At 45.7% G+C, this 22,399-nt stretch overlaps 1 protein-coding gene across 1 annotated transcript in view; it reads left to right on the top strand.

The window, feature by feature from the left end:
* The first annotated feature begins 974 nt into the window (after positions 1–974).
* Positions 975–22,399, top strand: part of LOC135057250 (cadherin-like protein 26) — a 173,698-nt gene continuing 152,273 nt past the window's right edge. The window contains exons 1-3 of the mRNA XM_063963142.1: positions 975–1,013; positions 1,696–1,782; positions 10,320–10,427. Coding sequence (XP_063819212.1) covers positions 975–1,013; positions 1,696–1,782; positions 10,320–10,427 — 234 coding nt within the window. The remainder of the gene's footprint in view (positions 1,014–1,695; positions 1,783–10,319; positions 10,428–22,399) is intronic.

Below are 22,399 nucleotides of genomic sequence, written 5' to 3'. Positions count from 1 at the left end.
GCGTGTGCCTATGACTTTCCATTCAGTCCGGTACTACTGTCAGTGAATGCAATATTTTACTTACCAACCTAGTGACCCACTAATGAAGATATATGAAATGTTAACTAAGCATGCCTTTTGTATCTATTATATTATATTGGTACCATCAAACATCAAATTCTGTGGCTACAGCAGATTTTTTGCCCTAGACAATAAGGATTGTGTAGTTATGACTTGTATATGAAATCCACATATATGTGCTGCTTAAGTTGGAGAGAGTTTTTACTGTTACAGTATTTCTTATTCGGTATTTTTAAGATTGTTCAAGTGATTACTATTACATTTGTAATTATTATATATGTGAGAGCCTTTATTTCTCTCTTACAGATAGTTAGGAGAAGTGGTAGTCCTGAAATAAAACATGAGTTTCAAGAGCTTGCTTAAAGGATGGGAGGCTAGAGGAAAGCTTGTTATGCTTGGAAAGGTGCTCCAGAGGTTGACAGCAGTGCAGGAAGGTGTGAGCTGGAAGTGGTGATCAGGGAGGAAGATAGGTAGTGGTCAATATTGGGTTGGGAGGCGGGAAAGATACCAATGGAAATTAGTTTGGAAATGTAGGGAGGAAGGAATGGCTGAGGGATATTGATTTGAGTGAGAGAAGTTTAAACTTGATTTGGTATTGGACCGGAAGTCAGTGACAGCAAAATATGGTTTGTTAAAATGGAACAGCAAGAGAAGAAAAAATAGAGGTGGACAATATTGTAGATGATGGACTAATGAAGGGAGAGGCACAAGTTGGGTAAGCTGGAGAGGAGTAGGCGACAGTTATTAAGGCATAGTTTTACTGGCTTCTAGGGTGAGAGAGGGTGGGATCATGAAAATATCCCAATGTCACATAAAGTGAGATCTGCTCACTGGTACTCATTTACTCACAAGGGGTAGTAGGCACATGTGGTAGTAGGCACTTATAACAATCTCTGACACTAACACCAGTAAATATGAAGACAGCAACTAATAAATCCAGATACTGTATGCAGGTATGTAAAACTCTTACAGTTAGACAATAATGAGTGCCAAAGTAAGCTCAGCAGGATTGTGGTGATGTGAGAGATTGGATACCAGAGATGACAAAAAAAAGTTCAGGGAAGGTCTTTTTTTTAAATAAAAGTCTCTAATGTATAGGTCAAAAAGGAATTTGACTACCTTCACTATAAAGTGCAGAAATGCAATCAGAAAACTTAAACCACAGGTTCTCAAACTCGGTCCTCAGGACCCCACACGGTGCATGTTTTGCAGGACTACTCACAGAATGACAAGTGAAATAATTAACTCCACCTGTGGACCTTTAAAAATGTGTCAGTGAGTAATTAATTCACCTGTGCACCTGCTGGGTTACCTGCAAAACATGCACCGTGTGGGGTACTGAGGACCGAGTTTGAGAACCTATGACTTAAACTGATTATCTGTAATGTATTCAGTGCAACCAGATAACCTGAGGAAGTGACATGAGCTAGCAGTGAGGCACCACTGATCAGAGGACTTAATACAGCCAAAATCAGAATTCTACATTGTTCCAGCCTTCTGCCCTTGCTATAATGATCACTTAAGTCTGATGACATTTAAAGTACCAGTGCCAAATGCCAAAATTCTGTAGCTTTGAATTTCATGTGTCTTAACACTCTGCTAGTTGCGTGTGATCTGAGAGATCTACAGTACTAGAGTGCACTTGGGCCTGCAGGGCTCCCTCCCCATTTATATTCCTACCTCGTGCATAGCAACATTCAGGAGTTCTTTGATCTTCATGGGGTGAGTCAGCTGGCTGCTACGGCCCTATGTATCTTACAGATATGTTGCAACAAAATTTGTCAGTATGAAATGTTTTTTGTTTTGCTGTCATCCAAGTCATTTATTGATTAGGTACCTACTGTATTCAAATTATAGTGCTAGTTACTTTTGGTTTAAAAGTAAGTTGCTTAGGCAAAATTGTTCTAGACCGATATATATTATTTGCCAAAAGGCTGATAAAGTAAATGGCAAATTTCTTGCTCATTTTATATAGTTTATAGAGTGTTTTTTTTGGGGGGGGGGGGGGTTTCTGAGTAATTTTCTAAATATACTGTATGAGCTGAGATGTAATGGGAACCAAGTTTAGCATCTGGGAAAAAGACAAACAAACTCACACAATGTGTGGCTTTCCCCCCAGAACTTGGCCACTGTAAGGGCATGTATTTTTTGAGCTCCGAATGCAAATTGGATCCGACTTCTAGCGGGAGAAGTGTCTGACTTTTTCAGACCAACCGGAATCCGTTTATTAGTATAATAGTTGCACAGTGTGATAGAAAGTCACCCAGTGTCACCCAAAAGTCTCATGATTGAAGAAACACTGGGTGCATTATGTGTAACTGGCACTATGCAGGGGACATTATGTGTAATTGGCATTACTGGGGGCATTATGTGTATCTGGTACTTTTCCGGGGCATTATGTGTATCTGTCACTATACTGGGGCATTGTGTGTAACGGCACTATACTGAAGACATTATGTGAATCTGGCACTATGCTGCAGCATTGTGTTTCACTGGTCCTATACTGGGGCATTAGGTGTATCTGGCACTATACTGGGGCATTTTGTGTATCTGGTACTATACTGCGCTGGTAAATCTTACTGAATCCTGCTGGGGGCAGTATGTGTAAGTAGCTATTACTGTGGCCATTTTCTATAAGATACACCACTGTGGGCTTTATGTAAAGCTGCTAATTGTGTGTGTGTAGAGCGGTGTGTGATAATATATACATTTATATATTTTACATAAAATATAGGTGCAAGGCCACGCTTCAAAAAATTTCGCTCAGCGTGCTAGTAGGCCCTGAAAATAATAGGATTTGAATTACCTACCGGTAAATCCTTTTCTATTAGTCCATAGGGGATACTGGGAATCCATTTAGTACCATGGGGTATAGACGGTACTAAATGGGCACTCCCAAGAATTTGATAGTGTGCTCTGGCTTATCCCTCCATGCCCCTCCTACCATACCTAGTCCAGGAAACTGTGCCGGAGGAGACGGACATACTTTGAGAGAAATATGGATAAGCAAAGTGGTGAGATTACGAACCAGCACACACAGAACAATAGGAAAGCCATGCTAACCAAACCTGAAACATGAACAGCAACAGCTGAACCAACCAGAATACTTAATTAAGTAACAGTGCAGGAAGAGCGAAGGACCGGGCGAGCGTCCAGTATCCCCTATGGACTACGAGAAAAAGATTTACTGGTAGGTAATTAAAATCTTATTTTCTCTTACGTCCTTGGGGATACTGGGAATCCATTTAGTACCATGGGGAAGTTCCAAAGCTCCCAAACTGGGTGGGAGAGTGCTGAGGTTCCTGCAGAACTGATTGACCAAACTGAAAGTCCTCACAGGCCAAAGTATCGAACTTGTAAAACTTTGCAAACGTGTTTGAACCTGACCAAGTAGCTTCTCGGCAGAGCTGTAAAGCCGAGACACCCCTGGTAGCCGCCCAAGAAGAACCCACCGACCTAGTAGAGTGGGCCTGTACAGATTTTGGAACCCGCAATCCTACCATGGAATAAGCATGCTGGATAGTGAGCCTGATCCAGCATGCAAAAGACTGCTTTGAAGCAGGACACCCAATTTTATTAGGATCATAGAGAACGAACAGCGGATTTCCTGTGACGAGCTGTCCTTCTTACGTACACCTTCAAAGCGCTCATAACATCCAAAGACTTTGAAGTGGCAGAGGTGTCCGTAACAGCCGGAACCACAATAGGTTTGTCGATGTGAAACGCGGACACCACCTTAGGAAGAAATTGCTGATGAGTTCAGCTCTGTCCTCATGGAAAATTAAGTAGGGGCTCTTGTGAGACAACGCCCCTAGCTTCAACACACATCTTGCTGAAGACAAGGCTAACAGTGTAACGGTCTTCCACGTAAGGTTCTTTACGTCAACCTCCTGTAATGGTTCAAACCAGCCCGATTGGAGGAACTGCAGCACAAAATTGAGATCCCAAAGTGCATGGGAGGCACAAAGGGAGGGTGGATGTGCAGAACACCTTTCAAGATCGTCTGGACCTCAGGGAGAGAAGCCAATTGTTTCTGAAAGTAAATCGACAAGGCCAAAATCTGGACTTTAATGGAGCCTAGGCGTAGGCCCACATCCACTCCCAACTGCAGAAAAAGCAGGAGATGTCCCAGATGAAATTCCACCACAGAGCATTGTCTGCTCTCACACCAAGAGACATACTTCTTCCATATATGGTGGTAATGTTAATACGTTAGCCCCTTCCTGGCTTGGATCATAGTCGGAATGACCTTGTCAGGAATCCCTCTCCTGGCTAGAATCAGCCATTCAACTTCCATGCCGTTAAACAAAGCCGCGGTAAGTCTTGATAGACGAACAGGCCCTGTTGCAGAAGATCCTCGCGAAGAGGTAGAGGCCACGGGTCTTCGATCAGCATCTCGAGAAGATCCGCGTACCAGGCTCTTTGAGGCGAGTCCGGAGCAATGAGGATTGCTTGAACCTTTTCCCTTTTTATTCTCTTTAGAATTCTTGGGATCAGAGGAAGTGGAGGAAACACGTACACCAGCTGGTAGACCCACGGAGTTGTCAGGGCGTCTACCACCACTGCTTGTGGGTCTCTTGACCTGGAACAATACCGCTTGAGCTTCTTGTTGAATCGAGAGGCCATCATATCGATCTGTGGATATCCCCACCGATGTGTCAACCACCGGAACACCTCTGGGTAGAGGCCCCACTCCCCCGGGTGCAGGTCATGTCTGCTGAGGAAGTCTGCTTCCCAGTTGTCTACTCCTGGAATGAAGACCGCTGACAATGCCACAGCGTGTTTTTCCACCTAGAGGACAATTCTTGACACCTCTGACATTGCTGCTCTGCTTTTTTTCCCCGCCTTGTCGGTTTATGTATGTTACCGTCATTTCATTGTCCAACAGGACTTGAATGGCCTTATTCCGAAGTAGAGATGAGGCATGCAGAAGGGCGTTGTAAATTGCCCTGAGTTCCAAGATGTTTATTGGAAGGACGACTTCTCGACTTGACCATCTTCCTTGAAACTGCAACTCCTGGGTGACTGCTCCCCAACCTCTGAGGCTTGCGTCTGTGGTTAGCAGAATCCAATTCTGAATCCCGAACCTCCAACCCTCGACAAGGTGAGAAGTCTGTAGCCACCACAGAAGTGATATTCTGGCTCTTGGTGACAGACAGATCCTCTGGTGCATATGAAGATGCGATCCGGACCATTTGTCCAACAGATCCAGCTGGAAGGGCCTCGCATTAAACCTTCTGTACTGAAGCATCTCGTAAGAGGCCACCATTTTCCTCAGAAGGCAAATGCACCGATGCACCAAGATCCAGGTTGGTGCCGTGGAGAAACCAAATGGCAGGGCCTGGAACTGATAGTGACAGTCCTGCAGTGCAAACTGTAGATAAGCGGAATGTGAAGGTACGCATCCTTGATATCCAGAGAAACTAGGAATTGCCCCTCCCCCTAGACCTAAGATCACCACTCTCAATGACTCCATCTTGAATTTGAACAATCGTAAGTACGGGTTCAATGACTTGAGGTTCAAAATCGGTCTTACCGAACCATACGGTTTCGGTACTACAAACAGGTTGGAATAATATCCCTTGTTTTGCAGATGAGGTGGAACTGGAACAATGACCTGAGTCTGTACCAGTTTTTGAATGGTGTCCTGTAAGGTTATACTTGCCTCTTGCGAAACTGGTAAGCTTGATTTGAAGAATCTGTGAGGTGGGAGCTCCTGAAACTCCAGTCTGTAGCCCTCGGAAATAAGATCTATGACCCAGGGATCCTGGCATGAACCTGTCCAGATGTGACTGAAAAATTTTAGTCGTGCTCCCACATGCGAGTATTCCATGCATCGCGGTCCACCGTCATGCTTAAGGCTTTGAGGAAGCAGAGCCTGAGCTCTGTTCCTGAGAACCGGCAGTTGCTGGTTTGTGTGGTTTACCTCTAGCGTCCCTGGTGGCTGTAGAAGAACCTCTGGTTTTGCCCTTAAACTTGGCAGTCCAAAAGAACTGTAGATTAGTTCCTGTGTAGGCCTTCCTGTCTGGGAGAGCTGCAGAAGTAAGATTTGTGGATTTACCCACAGTAGCTTTGGATATGCATTTGTTTAGTTAATCTCCAAATAAGGCCTCGCCTGTGAAGGGTAGGCCTTCCACACCTTTCCAGGAGTCCGCGTCAGCAGTCCACTGGCATAGCCATAAGCCTCTGCATGCTGAAACTACCATAGCAGTGGTGCGTGCATTAAGCAAACCTATTACTTTTATGGCTTCCACCATAAAGTTCGCAGAGTCCTGTATATGTTGCAGGAGTAAAATAATCTTCCCCTGAGGCAAGGTATATAACCCCTCAAGTAGGTTACCCGACCATTTGGCGATGGCCTTAGTAATCCACCCACATGCTATAGTGGGTCTCTGAGCCACCCCAGCATCTGTATATAAAGATTTGAGTGTAGTCCCAATTCTACGATAAGCCGTGTCTTTTACTGAGGCTGCACCCGGGACAGGCAATATAATTTTTTCGTGACAGTCTGGATACTGATGCATCCACTATTGGTGGATTTTCCCATTTTTTCCTATCCTCAGGAGGAAACAGAAAAGACAATAGCAACCTTTTAGTGATTAGAAATTTCCTATCAGGAATAACCCACGGTTCTTCAAACAGGGTATTTAGTTCCTTTGACACAGGAAAAGTGGCTGAGGATTTCTTTTTATATTAGAATTAAGATTCCTCAGTCTCCTCTGTCACCTTATCAGGGATATACAGAACTTCTCTGATAGCCTCTATGAGAGCCTCTATTCCCTGTGACAGAGTAGCCTCCCCCACCTCTGAGTCCACCTCCCCCTCCTCCATGTCTGACCCTTCATCATCAGAGTCAGACTGCAGGATATGGGCCAAAGTACGTTTTTGCGGACAAATGGCAGGGGACTGAGATGCTGGTTTGGGTACTGAGTCTCTTTTCATAAACTCAGTCATCGATTGTCTTAAGTATTGTGTCTCTTTCTCATTGCGGGACAATTTAGTAGAAATATTGGAAATTATTCCCCTAATGGAGTCCAGCCAAGCTGGCTCTGCCCTGCTAGCCTGAGAAAGTACACTACAATGAGAACACAGTATTTAACCGCCTGGAGAAGAGGAACACTGTGCCTTACATGAAACACATTCTTTGTCTGACATACTGTGACAGTGACAGCACACACACACACACACACACACACACACACACACACACACACACACACACATTTAAGTTATTTAAGCAAGGAAGTAGTCTGTGACTGATTAAAACATTTAAAGATTAATAAGTCACCAGGTCCCGATGGTATTCACCCAAGGGTTCTAATGGAGCTTCACTCTGAACTTGCAAAACCGCTATTTTTGATCTTTAAGGATTCAGTAATATCAGGTATGGTTCCCAAAGACTGGCGTATAGCGGAAGTAGTGCCTATATTCAAAAAGTGAAGTAAAGCTGAACCAGGTAATTATAGACCAGTTAGTCTTACATCTATAGTGGGGAAAGTATTGGAAGGTATTCTAAGAGATAGTATTCAGAAGTTCCTTGAAGTCAATAAGGTCATTAAAAGGAATCAACATGGGTTTATGAAGGACAGATCCTGTCAAACCAATTTACTTGGCTTTTATGAAACAGTAAGCGCAAACCTAGATCAGGGTAAAGAGGTGGATGTAATCTTTTTAGATTTTGCCAAAGCATTCGACACTGTACCACACATGAGACTTATCTACAAGCTACAAGAATCAGGGCTAGGAAGCACAATATGCACTTGGGTCAAAAACTGGTTAGATAATAGGGAGCATCGCGTTGTGGTTAATGGATCTTTTTCAACTTGGACTAAAGTGCTAAGTGGTGTGCCGCAAGGCTCAGTATTAGGACCGCTATTGTTCAATATTTTCATTAACGACCTAACAGAAGGTCTAGAGAGCATTGTGTCAATTTTTGCAGATGATACCAAATTGTGTAAAGTTATAAATGCGGAGGGGGATGCTGAGTCGCTTCAGAACGACTTAGTTAAATTAGAAGCTTGGGCAGCGAAATGGAGAATGCACTTCAATACAGACAAGTGTAAGGTAATGCACTGTGGTAATAAGAACAAAAATAACACCTACCTACTAAATGGGGTAAAATTAGAGTATTCTGTACTGGAAAAGGACTTAGGTGTCCTCATAGATAGCAAACTAAGCAGTAGTACCCAAAGTAGGACTGCAGCAAAGAAGGCTAATAAGATATTAGCATGCATAAAACGGGGAATTGATGCTAGGGACGAGAGTATACTCCCGTTATATAAATCACTTGTGAGGCCACACCTTGAATACTGTGTACAATTCTGGGCACCTTACTACAAAAAGGATATCCTGGAGCTAGAAAAGGTTCAAAGGTGGGCGACCAAACTAATTAAGGGTATGGAGACGCTGGAATACGAGGAAAGGCTTGCAAGACCAGGCATGTTTACACTGGAAAAGAGGAGATTAAGAGGGGACATGATCAACATTTAAAAATATATAAGGGGACAATATACAGATCTTGCGCAGGACCTGTTTTTGGTTAGATCAACACAGAGAACTCGTGGACACTCGCTCAGGTTAGAGGAGAGGAGATTCTGCCCAATACGGCGTAAAGGCTTTTTTACGGTAAGGACGATACGTGTTTGGAATTCCCTGCCTGAGGGAGTTGTAATGGCCGACTCAGTCAACACCTTTAAGAATGGGTAAGATAAATTCCTAATGGATAAGGATATCCAGGGTTACGGGGCATAGTCACGCACTATGGTTATTATAAAAAAGAGGGGTTAAACGTAACGGCAGTCATCAACTACAGTCAAAATTTTATACAAAATAATCATGCATAGGAGACCACAAATAGGTTGAACTCGATGGACAATTGCCTTTTTTTCAACCTTAGATACTATGTTACGATGTTACACACACACACACACACACACACACACACACACACACACACACACACAGGTTAAATGCACAATTAATTAACACACAAATAGCCCTTTCATGGAGACACAGAGATAGTATGGAGCCAGCACACGGCCCCCTTACTGCTAATGCCAACCTTAGCCGGGTTGCAGACTAAGTACCTAGATTAGGGACTCAGTACATTAATAATCTCTCCCCCCTGCTATGACCCCCTAGTACCGCTGAGTTATCCGGAGGAGCTGCGTGTCCCTTTCAGGCAGAGGGAAAATGAGCTGCTGGATCCGCTCATAGTGAAGCCACGCCCCTTCAATGGCGTGCGGTCTTCCCGCTCTTTTTCTACTGGCTGAGGTAATTTTGTGCCTAAAATGGAGTCAGCCCCCTTTTAAGTCTGTAATGTCAGTCTGGGTACTGTGTACACATATAGTGTACTGAGACTGCCCCCTTATAAGCCGTGCGTCTGCACTGTGTACTGAGTCTGGAGACCCAGCCGCCCCATGTAAAAGCCGTGCATCTCTGTACCCTCATGCCGACATAATGGCCGGCGACTCGCTAACCGGGACGCCGGCTTAGTACTCACCACTCTTCTTTCTTCTGGCTCTGTTAGGGGTGGCGGCGTGCTTCGGGAATGTACGCTCACCGTGGTGGGGCTTGCAAATAGTTCCCTCAGCAGCTAGTGTCCAGTCAGCGGAGAACGTGACCATTAACCCTTCAAGAGGTTGGGCTGTTCCCCCCCCTAAGTCCCACAAAGCAGGCAGGCTGGTGCCATCCAGTCCTGCCTGAAAATAACAGACAGATAAATAAATGCAGAAAACTCTTCTGGAGCTTCCAGCGACATGACCGGCTACTCCGGGCACATTTTCTAAACTGGGTCTGGTAGGAGAGGCATGGAGGGAGGAGCCAGCGCGCACTATCAAATTCTTGGAGTGCCCGGGGTCCTAGTGGACCCGTCTATACCCCATGGTACTAAATGGATTCCCAGTATCCCTAAGGACGTAAGAGAAAATGGGTTACTTTACAAAATATTTTCTAAAAAGGGTGAGTTAGCCGTTTAGGATTTATACTAGAGCAAATAAACTGTAAGAGAAACTACAGTAGGTGCACACATGTTCCCCCTTTCACTGTTGGTTACACTATAGACAGAGAAAAGTATGTGTAGAAAGTGTTTGGGAATTGTCAAGTACAATGAAATGTGATGCTCTGTTAGTAACATATGAGGAGTTAACGTGATAAATGAATCATATAAGATAACAAGTAATTATATATATATATATATATATATATATATATATGAGATAAACTATAACAAATTTCTTTCACTCTTTACTGTCCAACAGAGACTTATTCGCAGAGCACGGCTAAATCGTCAAAAGAGAGACTGGATAATTGACACCTTTACACTTCAAGAAGAGCTACCTGACCCTTACCCAAGGCTGGTTGGCACGGTGAGCTCTCAGAAAATAAATATTTCCATTTTCTCACTTTCTGTATAATACTGAATAATTCATGGCTTTACGGGTTGTTTATGGCTCAAATTAATCATGTGCATCTATGGAGATTGATATACTGTATTCTTTATTAAATGTGGCAATATTGTGTTTGTAAAGCTTTTCATTACTTTTCTTAGAGTGCAACTAACAATGCAACATGTAGGCTTAAACAGATCCTACTAAAAGTAAAGGATGAAACCCAAAGACTGACGGTTCTGGGACAGTGCAAAATTGAATTCAGTTTGTAAAGTGAAAATAAATGTGCCCACTCTGATCAGCAAGGAATTACCTTACCCATGCACCACTGTATGTCATAGTTACATAAAGACACAATTACAGATGGAGATGTGTCAGTTTCAGTGGCTCAGAGAGGAGGGGTGGTACAGGTACTATTTACTGTACATTGTGGGCAGGGACCAGTGGTGTATCTAGGGGTCCGAGCACCCCTAGCGAAAGTAAAGGACCAGTGTTCCACCCATATTTGAATTAGGAAAGGCATGTGTGCCAAAAAAGGGACATGGTCGTGTGGGGAAGGGTGTGGTCATACAATAGTAACCCCAATTCAAATTATACCGCACAGTAGTGCCCCTTACTCACATTACAACGCATAGTAGTGTCCCTTATTCAAATTACACCATACATGGTGTCTCTTCTAAACATTACACCACACAGTATTGTGCCTTATTCACATTACACCAAATAGTATGGTGCCTTATTCACGTTAGACCACACAGTAGTGCCCCTTATTACACTATGCTACACAGTAGTATGATAACAAGAGAAAGAATACTCTTTTTGCTGGTGCACTCTTTGGACCTAATTTAGATTTGATCACTGTTGTGTGAAATCGCAGCAGCCGATTATCAAATGACTGCGCATGCATATGCACTGTAATGCGCAGGCATGAGCCCAAACAAGGACAGCATGGTTCAAAAATTTTGATTGCTTGGTGAAGACAAGGTGATTGACAGGAAGCGGACATTTGTGGGTGGCAACTACCCATTTTTGGGGGAGTATCGGGTAAAACGCAGGCATTCCCAAGCATTTCCAGGGAGGGTGTGTGACATCGGCACCGACCCTGATCAGCCTGTTTCTATCGCACTGGAGGAGTAAGTCCACAGACTGCACAGACTGGAAAAATCATTAGATGGTGAGTTAGTTACAAACGGATTTGCAGCTGTCCGCTGTCTGGCAAAGTTTTTGCACTGCGTACGCCTGAGCCGTAACTAGGTGTGGGCGGATGGTGCTTAGCACACAGCGCATTTGCGCTGTGGATGCACCATCCACCCCAATTGACAACAGCCAACTGCTCAAGTCTCCCTGTTTGTGGTACACTGCTCACACTGTACTGTACTACCGGCAACTGACAGCCTGCCCCCCGTGCAGGGAGCGCTTACTGCCGATCACCGTGAAGCCTCCAGTCCTACGTTAAAAAGTCTGTCTTCTCAGCATGCTGCCCCATGTCCTGTTCTAACCGGCTCTTCACACAGATACATTACTGGGAGGAGGCGGACTATGCTGAGCCTGCTGGGACATCCCCGCCTCCTCCCAGTAATGCCTCTGTGTGAAGAGCCGGTTAGGACAGGACATGGGGCAGCACGCTGAGGAGACAGACTTTTTAACGTAGGACTGAAGGCTCCATGGTGATCGGCGGTAAGCGCTCCCCCTCCCCAGCACCTAAGTCATGTTTGGGAGGGCATGCTGCCCCCTTGCCCCCATTATTCCGATGCCTGGTTACCAGACAGAATATGGGGTTAGAAGAGGCCAGCCCCGTGAGCGCGAATCTCTCTTCTCCCAGCTCTGAACATATTGCAGGCGCAGCCCCATGGGAGAAGACTCGGTGACCGCACCACTGTGTTCCGGTACCTTCAGTAGGGTATATACACTGGAGTATGTACAAGGGCAATGTGTGGATGTCAATGGAAGGGGGTGGGGGATATCGGCCACTGAACACGTACACTGGTAGTACAGATGTAAAATGCATCCACTTTACCACATCACATATAAGAGGTGTTAATATTTACTGTATACTTCAACAAGTACTTGTGTCCCCAGATTCAAAATTCTGATACCTGTAATACATATTACATTATACATATAAAGCCCCTCTTGTGTTGATCTGTGTGATGTTTTACCTAATGTACATCTAATGTAATGCACAGTGGTTAGCATTGCTGTGTCACATCACTTGGGTTAATGATTACATTCCTGACTAGGGTTCTATCTGAGTAGAGTTTGTGTGTGCTCTCCATGTTTTTGTGGGGTTCCTGCAGGTGCTGCGGTATATTCCCAGTAGTACATACTGGTAGAGTAACTATATGCTACTTACTGCTGCTATTCTGTAATCTGTACATCGCTGAATGTTTCTGTCAACTATAATTAATAGTACTTATTCAGCCTAATTTTAAGATATTTGTATATTATTTTTATTATCTTTATGCTATTTCTAGTTTTATTTTTGTATATTTTATTTACTTTTTACATTTAAGTTTATTGTGTGTTTAAACATTGATAACTGCTGCTCGGGCATACTTTAGTTTAAATGCTGCCTCACAACGTTGCACTTCATTATGTAACCTAATGCCTGTACTGATGGCTGGATGGTGCACTTGACGCTATCCTCCTTGGCTGATGGCGCGATCAGTCTCTAAGTCTCCTGATCAGGGTCGTAACTAGGTGTGGACATATGGTGCTTAGCACACAGTGTATTTGCGCTGTGGATGCACCATACGTGCCGTTTGACAACTGCCAGCTGCAGCGCTGCCCGCTATAACAGTAGTGTTGCGTCCAGCACCTCTGCCGGACACACAGCTGCTGATGTGCATTATAGCCGGCAGCGCTGCTTGGTCTGCCCCGCTCCTTACCTCTTGTGCAGCAGCGTCCCTGCACCAGACCTGGCCGGAGCCGGGCAGGGGATGCTGGGAGCTGACCAGGGGATGCAGGGAGCAGCTGCCATTGTCACATAGGTAGATAAGGTGTGTGTTTTTGTGTGTATGTGTGTCCCATGTGCACCACCCCTCTCTTTCTGTCTCCTCATCACTTTCTCTCTGTCTCTCTTCCTGCCACCTTTATTTCTCTCCCTCCCAACCATATCTCTCTCTCCCTTCCCTCCACCCCCCCTCTCTCTCACTCTCTCTCTCTCTCTCTCTCTCTCTCTCTCTCTCTCTCGTGACTCTACCTCCCGTAATGTGTAAAAGGACACTCTACCTGCCATAATGTGTAAAAGGACACTCTACCTGCCGTAATGTGTAAAAGGGGGCTCTACCTGCCGTAATGTGTGATAGGGGCTCTACCTGCCGTAATGTGTAAAATGGCGCTCTATCTGGCGTAAAGTGTAAAAGGGGCTCTACCTGGTGTGATGTGTGTAAGTTGTGCTACTGTGTGACATAATTTAAATAATGGAGACTACTGTGCAGCATAATATGAATTGGTATTATTTTTTACTACACCCCTTCCCCATGAAGCCACTCCCTATATTTTGTCATGCGCCTATTTTAAATGTTGGGGTAGGGGGGCGCTGATGCTGTTTCTTGCACACAGCGCTAACATTTCCAGTTACGGCACTGGCGTATGCATGCATTCGCACACTTGAATGGGGTGGGTTTTTACTCTCTATGGGTGGCGACTATCTGATTGCAGACATCTGCAAATTTGCAAATCATGTCAGAATTAGGCCCTTTATTCAATAAAACTTAACTTTTAATCAGGGCTGATTCTAGCCAATTTGGCTCCCAGTTACAGGGGGCGTAGCCTCGTTAAAATGGGCGTGGCCTCATCTGAAAAGACTACCTTACACCCTAGTTTTTGACCCTGCACCAACAGATCACAGCCACTACAGGGGAAAAAAAATTCCACCATATTAAGCCCCCACACAATAATGCCCCCTGCACCATATTATGCCACACACCGCACGCAATGCCCTTGCTACAGTAAATCCCCATTTTACACATTACAGCAGGCAAGAGTACCCATTTTACACATTATTGCAGGCAAGTGTCCCTATTTTACACATTACAGCAGGCAAGAGTCCCCATTTTACACATTACGGCAGGCAAGAACCCTATTTTACACATTACGGCAGGCAAGTGTCTCCAATTTACACATTACGGCAGGCAAGAGTCCCCATTTTACACATTACAGCAGACAAGAGTCCCGATTTTACACATTATGGCAGGCAAGTGTCCCCATTTTGCACATTACGACATTCAAGAGTCCCCATTTTACACATTACGGCAGGCAAGTGTCCCCATTTCACACATTACGGCAGGCATGTGTCCCCATTTTACACATTATAGCAGGCAGAGTCCCTTTCTACAAAGAGAGAGAGAGAAAAAGTTATACTTACGTTTGCAGAGGTCCTCTTGCATCCTGCCTCTCTGCCTCTCCCTCCTCATAGCTTTGCCGCCGTGTCCCGGGTGGCTCCCTCTCCTGGTCATCAGTACTCCGCTTGGGGGTGGAGTTTCGTGTAATGACACGTTTGCGTCATGATGTCATGACGCAAACGCGTCATTGCACGAAACTCCGCCCCGAGCGGAGTAGTATTGACGGAAGGAGGGGGAGCGCAAACTGAGTCACTTAGAGCCATGGTGGGTACCCCGTGCGAATGCACACCTCGCTCACCGCAAGAAACGGCTCTGCTTTTAATTATGTATAGTCTGACTCACGATTTACATAGGTAGCATAACATAGCAAAATATTGATAAAAACATTAGTAAAAGTGTTGGTTCCTGGAATGGAACAATATAATATTTAATGGTTATCGACTGTAATTTGATCCTTTAATTGGTATTATTGTAGTTAGTTGTCACACCAAATATATCTGTTGTTCACTTAAAAATAGTGACAATAACTGGTATAAAAAAATACCACGTAACGTAACTAATATTGACCACAAAATGCACAGAACGATAAAGGTGCAGTTACTCCACTAATAACACATAGTACCAGGGCCGGCTCCAGGCCTACTAGCACCCTGAGCGAGAAAATGTCAAAGTGCCCCCTCCCATACTCCTGGAAAGTGGGCGTGGCCTCCTTGGGAAGTGGACGGGACCTCATAACTTTATATTATCAAACTATAAATAAATATATTTTCACAACCCCTCTACGCACACAATTAGCAGCCTTACACATAACAGCCACAGTAGTGTTCCTTACACACAATGTCTCCCGTATAGTGCCAGCTACATATAATGTCTCCAGTATAGTGCCAGATACACATAATGTGCAGTGCCAGAAAGACATGACATGCCCCCCAGCAGTGCCAGATAGACATGACATGCCCCCAAGCAGTGCCAGCTACACGTGACATGCCCCCCAGAATTGCCAGATGCACATGACATGCCCCCCAGCAGTGCCAGCTACACATGACATGCCCCCCAGCAGTGCCAGATAGACATGACATGCCCCGCAGCAGTACCAGCTACACATGACATGCCCTCCAGCAGTGCCAGCTACACATGACATGCCCCCCAGCTACACGTGACATGCCCCCCAGCAGTGCCAGATGCACATGACATGCCCCCAGCAGTGCCAGATACACATGACATGCCCCCAGCAGTGCCAGATAGACATGACATGCCCCACAGCAGTACCAGCTACACATGACATGCCCTCCAGCAGTGCCAGCTACACATGACATGCCCCCCAGCAGTGCCAGATGCACATGACATGCCCCCAGCAGTGCCAGATGCACATGACATGCCCCCCAGCAGTGCCAGATAGACATGACATGCCCCCCAGCAGTGCCAGATAGAAATGACATGCCCCGCAGCAGTGCCAGCTACACTTGACATGCCCCCCAGCAGTGCCAGATGCACATAACATGCCCCCCAGCAGTGCCAGCTACACATGACATGCCCCCCAGCAGTGCCCGCTACACATGACATGCCCCCAGCAGTACCAGCTACACATGACATGCCCCCCAGCAGTGCCAGCTACACATGACATGCCCCCCCAGCAGTGCCAGATGCACATGACATGCCCCCCAGCAGTGCCAGATGCACATGACATGCCCCCCCAGCAGTGCCAGATGCACATGACATGCCCCCCAGCAGTGCCAGATACATTAATGCCCCCACAGTGCCAGATACATAAATGCCCACACAGTGCCAGGTACATAAATGCCCACACAGTGCCAGATATGCCCCCACAGTGCCAGATACATTAATGCCCCCCACAGTGCCAGATAAATGCCCCCACAGTGTCAGATAAATGCCCCCACAGTGCCAGCTACATTAATGCCCCCACAGTGCCAGAAATGCCCCCACAGTGCCAGATACATTAATGCCCCCACAGTGCCAGATACATTAATCCCCCCACAGTGCCAGATACATTAATCCCCCCACAGTGCCAGATACATTAATGCCCCCCACAGTGCCAGATACATTAATCCCCCCACAGTGCCAGATACATTAATGCCCCCACAGTGCCAGATACATTAATCCCCCACAGTGCCAGATACATTAATCCCCCCACAGTGCCAGATACATTAATGCCCCCCACAGTGCCAGATACATTAATCCCCCCACAGTGCCAGATACATTAAGGCCCCCCACAGTGCCAGATAAATGCCCCCACAGTGCCAGATACATTAATGCCCCCACAGTGCCAGAAATGCCCCCCACAGTGCCAGATACATTAATGCCCCCACAGTACCAGATAAATGCCCCCACAGCGCCAGATACATTAATGCCCCCACAGTGCCAAATATGCCCCCACAGTACCAGATACATTAATACCCCCCACAGTGCCAGATATGCCCCCACAGTCCCAGATAGATAAATGACCCCACAGTGCCAGATATGCCCCCACAGTGCCAGATACATTAATGCCCCCACAGTGCCATGAATGCCCCCACAGTGCCAGATACATTAATGCCCACACAGTGCCAGATACATTAATGACCCCCACAGTGCCAGATAAATGCCCCCACAGTGCCAGATAAATGCCCCCACAGTGCCACATATGCCCCAGAGTACCTGCTGTGCCTACTATGAGGGAGGGGGAGTGCTGCTGCAGATCTGTGCACGCTATCTCTGTGCGAGCCGGTGCCTGTAAGTGAACTGTGCACGCTGTGTGGCGCCGGTGTCTGACATCAGACGCCGGCGCCGCATAGCGCGCACAGATCACTTTACAGACAGGAGGCGGCGCATTCTTAAGGACAGGGCCGGCTCCAGGCTCCGACATGGCGGCTCCAGCGTGCGGCGCCCTTTAAGGGTGGCGCCCTGCGCGTCCGCTCGAGTCGAACATGCCTCAAGCCAGCCCTGCATAGTACATATCAATCATTTACCGAAGTAAATTAAGGAAACCATTATCCATTCCAATCAATCACAGGTGGGTACTGTGCTATTAGAGGTTAGGTGGAGAATACAACTGAGACATATTATGTACATTCACCTAATTAAAGATGCAGGTAGGTGTGAGTAACATCAGTACAACCATCACAGAAACTTTTTTAAGCCTAAACCAAATTGGAATATTTAAAAATATGTGTAATAAAGCATGGTATAAGTACCCAATAAATAATCCCAGTGTGGGTTACTATTTGTATCATTGTAACACCAAGGAGTTTGCGTGATGAAAGTAATATATAAAGTAGAAAGGAAGTGCTCCTTTGCAAATAATCTACAGTATAAAGTATAATTTACATAAAAGTAATGTGGAGTACCCCTTATAAACAGCCACTGCTACTGGTGCCGGTGTCCAGTATCGCTCTTCACCACTGTGAAGAAAATAAAAAGAAACTACAGTTCCCTACGGCCGTTGCTGCCGGAAGCTCCCGGCAGCAATGTTCACTGGGAGTTGTAGTTTATTTTGAGTTTTTTTCACAGTAGTGAAGAGCGGTGTCGGACACTGGCACCAGTAGCAGTGGCTGTTTTGTCGGTCTCTGGGCCAGACACTGGCCAGGGCAGCACACCACGCCAGGTACTGTCACTACTATTTAATTCTACCTCCTGTCCATGGGTGGCATCGCCAGACGGCGCCCCTCCTCAACTGGCGCCTCTGGCAAGTGCCATCCTGGCCAAGGGGTAGATATGCCCCTGGCAGGGACTGAGAAACGACTCTCTCCCCAGCTCAGCACATACTGCTGTGTGCTGGCATGTGGATAGAGACTGTAGCAGAAGCAATCAGTCCTCTCTCTTCCTGCATGATATGAGGGCGTGGGTAGGGGAGCAAACGCACCCCCCCAACCTGCCCTTGTGTGGGAGCATAGACGCTTTCCGGTCACACATAAAGTGTTATTTTGAATATTTTATAATGACATACCTCCCAACATAATTAAGTAGGAACCAGGGGCTCCTCCCCGGAAAGGGAGCTCTATGAGCTCCTGCTCAGTTATTTAACCAGTGGTTCTGGTTTACTAATATGTAGCAGGTACAGCTGGCTGTACTCAGTGTTATATGTACACTGGTGATGGAGCAGATCTTGGGCGGAGTGAGGTTTCATACAGCTCACTAGCCAGTGAGTGAATACTGCAGTGCTAGGATGCTGGAACAGCTTTATAGCAGACAATAACCAGGTCCCGCATAGGAGCTAAGCAGGAGACCTCTGTCTTCCACCATGTCACACTACACAGTCTCAAGATAGCTCCGCACATGGCCAGTAGAGATCTCGATGGTGATCTTGGGAAAGGGTATGAACAGGAAGACTGGAGTATGTGCAGTAGCACACTCCTCTTTCAACAAAATCTTGCTGCTAAATTGCTGAAATCTTAGCACATACCGCAACTCGCAGGTTTTTACATTTGGCCCTCCTGATATATATGGAGAAAACTTGTCTGAGCAGCTTAGAGAACAGATTGGTTGATACTGAGAAATTGATGCCTTGTGAAACAGTAGAGTAAAAGCAGAAAGTTCATTAATATTCAAGAAAGGAACCAGCAACATGCACCATGTAATCATAAAGTACTATCAGGGAGATGAACCATATCAAGCAGTGTAAAGAGTTGACAAGTAGAAGAAGTTGCCAATAGCAACCAATTAACTGAAGTAGCGTTGGTCAAGTAAATTCTATAAAATGATAGGCACTGTAGGAGAGGATTGGTTGTGCAATTCTCCACTCTTTACACTGCTAGATACATTTTCCCTATAGGCCTTATTCAGCATTAGGTGTAAAAGTAAAAGAAAGACCAACTTGACTTGGAATAATCCATGTACTACATAAGGGTTTCATAAACTTGGTACTCATGGCACCCTACCAGTTCAGGTGTGAAGGTTATCCATGTTTGGCCACAGTAATAATCAAGTTGACTGAGATAGTAATTAAATAACCTGTGCTTAAGCATGTATATCCTTAAAATCCCAACTGTCTTGGTGCCTTGAGGCTTGAGGACAGTGTATGGGAACCCTTGAACTAAAGCAAGAAGCAGAGTCATAGGGGGGAATTCAGTAGTTGGTGAATGGATTCGGCCGGCAAAATTAGCATGACTTCCGCCACACTTTACCTTATAGGTTGCTGGTGTTTAAACGCCATGGAGTTTGCCCCTTCACCCACAATTGAATTCCCCCCATAGATGCTCCATAGCTGTAACAATGCCAAATCTCCAGCATCATCACTTGATAAAGTTAATTAAAAAATCAACTTTTTAACTCGAATAATTAAGTCTTATGTGGAGAGTTGCCTTATGATAACCACACACATTAAAATATTTATGCTTTCCATCAAATTATTACATTGGTAATTGCAAAAGTTGTCTTTCATTGTCGCCACACACAATATGTATATTTGTTACAATTGTTATTTGTTACAATTTTGTTATTTGTAAAAATTCTAAGTAATCCATATGAATACAAATGTGGGATTCTTAGATCTACTGATTGCATTGATCAATCATGTAAAATAATGCAATTAGAGCACACATGCTACAATGTAATCTTATTCAGAGACATGTCCAACTTATCTATATGAAATTGTATAGAATCAGCTGTTATGTTTCCAATCAGATTGGATTTATTTTTCCATACCGTCAAGGTCCATGTGGGATTTTCCCTGTATGGATATACTCACAGGAAACAACCTATGGGGGTAATTCAGACCTGATCGATGGGCTGCTAACTTTGCTGTCCTGCGTTCAGACAGTCGCCGCCCAAGGGGGGTGTAAATTTGTAAATCCTACAGAGTGATGAGAACAAGCTGATCGGGGCCGGAGCTGACGTCACACACCCTCCCTGAAAACTCTTGGAAATGCCTGCGTTTTCCCTGACACTCCCAGTAGACGGTCCAATACCACCATCAAACGGCCTTTTCATGTCACTCACTTTGCGAACGCCCGTGTGTATAAAATTTTCACGCCATCCTGTCGCTGACCAGCGATGCCCATTGTTGCTGTCCAACGTGCATGCGCATTGCTGTGCATATGCATGCACAGTTTGTTGCTGATCACCTGCTGTGTGAAAACGCACAACAGCAATCAGATCTGAATCGCCTGAATATGTTCAAAGTGCAACAGCTGGATTATTTCATACAGGGAAATGCAGTACTCAGAAGGCAACAACAGCAGGCGTCAAAGTTCAGTCACAACAATGGGTAAAAGTATAAATGTCCAAATACAGTAGCTTAAAGATTGTGTATTGGAATACCACAGTCTGAAAACACTGGATAAGAAACAAGTACAGGAAATAATGTTCAGGAGATTATTACTTAGAAGACAGAATCATTTATCACTGTGGTTGAAGAACACTGATGAATGAATATTTGATAATGCTGGTTTAAGAGCACTGAAGAATGAATACTTGATAACTGTGGCTGAAGAACACTGAGAATGAATATTTGATAACTGTTGTTGAAGAACACTGAAGAATGAACACTTGATAACTGTGGCTGAAGAACACTGATTAGCAGTGTGTGGATTGAATTGGCAAGTGAATGTTTTAGGCAGTAAAACTAACAGATAACAAATCCAGGTAGTTGTAGGTAATAATGACAATGATACAGTTCCAAATAGAAAGTTAATTGCAGGATGCAGTAAGTGATTATTGGTAGCAAGGTGAAGTCCAGACAATCTAGTATGAAGACAAATGAGCAAAGTCCCAAATAGCAAATATACTGTATGCAGTTGTTAGCAGCATACTGGAGGTAATTACTAATGGCAAGGTAAAGTCCAGGCAAACGGATATGGGGTAAATCAGACCTGATCGTAGCAGCAAATTTGTTAGCAATTGGGCAAAACCATGTGGGTCATTCCAACCCGATCGCTCGCTGCAGTTTATCGCAGCACAGCGATCGGGTCGGAACTGCGCATGCGCCGGCGCATGCCAGACAGCCGAAGGCCGTCACTGCCTAGCGATCGCCTCTGAGGCAGAGGCAGTCGCTGGGCAGGAGGGGGCTGGATGGCGGCATTAAGCCGCCGTTTAGGGGGCGCGTTCCGGCCAACGCAGGAGTGGCCAGACCGTTGGGGGGGGCGGGCTGCGGCGGATGCATGACATCACACGCAGGCGCTTGCGACCCAGGGCAGCGAAGAGGTTCTCCCGGCAGCCGCAGGAGCTGTGCTGGCTGGGAATAACTCCTGAGATCAGAGCCTGGCGGAACCCGCTCAGCAAAGGGATGCAGTGCAGGGAGGCGCATGCACTGCTCTGCATTCCTTTGATGTGTGCAGTTGCTGCCGTCTGCGCCTATCACGGTACGTGCATACCGGCTCTTCAAGTCCCCACTCCCACGCCGCTGATGTAATCTCCTCCCGTCCTGATGTAATCTCCTCCCACGCCGTTGATGTAATCTCCTCCTGCAGTGGCGCTAGCAGTGGGAGGTGTGTGGGCGGGACTGACGGACAAAGGACGGCTTCGGGAGCAGAGAGCTGCAGTGACTACTGTACTTGACTGCAGTACTGCCAGGAGCCACTAGATGCCCCCATATCCATGGAGCCATCTCATCACCTACCAGGACTGAGGAACAATAGAGAGACTGCCCGGGAGGTTGTGTCTTTCAAAGGA

Source organism: Pseudophryne corroboree, chromosome 3, assembly GCF_028390025.1.
Source record: "Pseudophryne corroboree isolate aPseCor3 chromosome 3, aPseCor3.hap2, whole genome shotgun sequence".
NCBI lineage: Eukaryota > Metazoa > Chordata > Amphibia > Anura > Myobatrachidae > Pseudophryne > Pseudophryne corroboree.
Note: the sequence above shows the minus strand (reverse complement) of the source record. Positions and strands in the feature narration are given on the sequence as shown.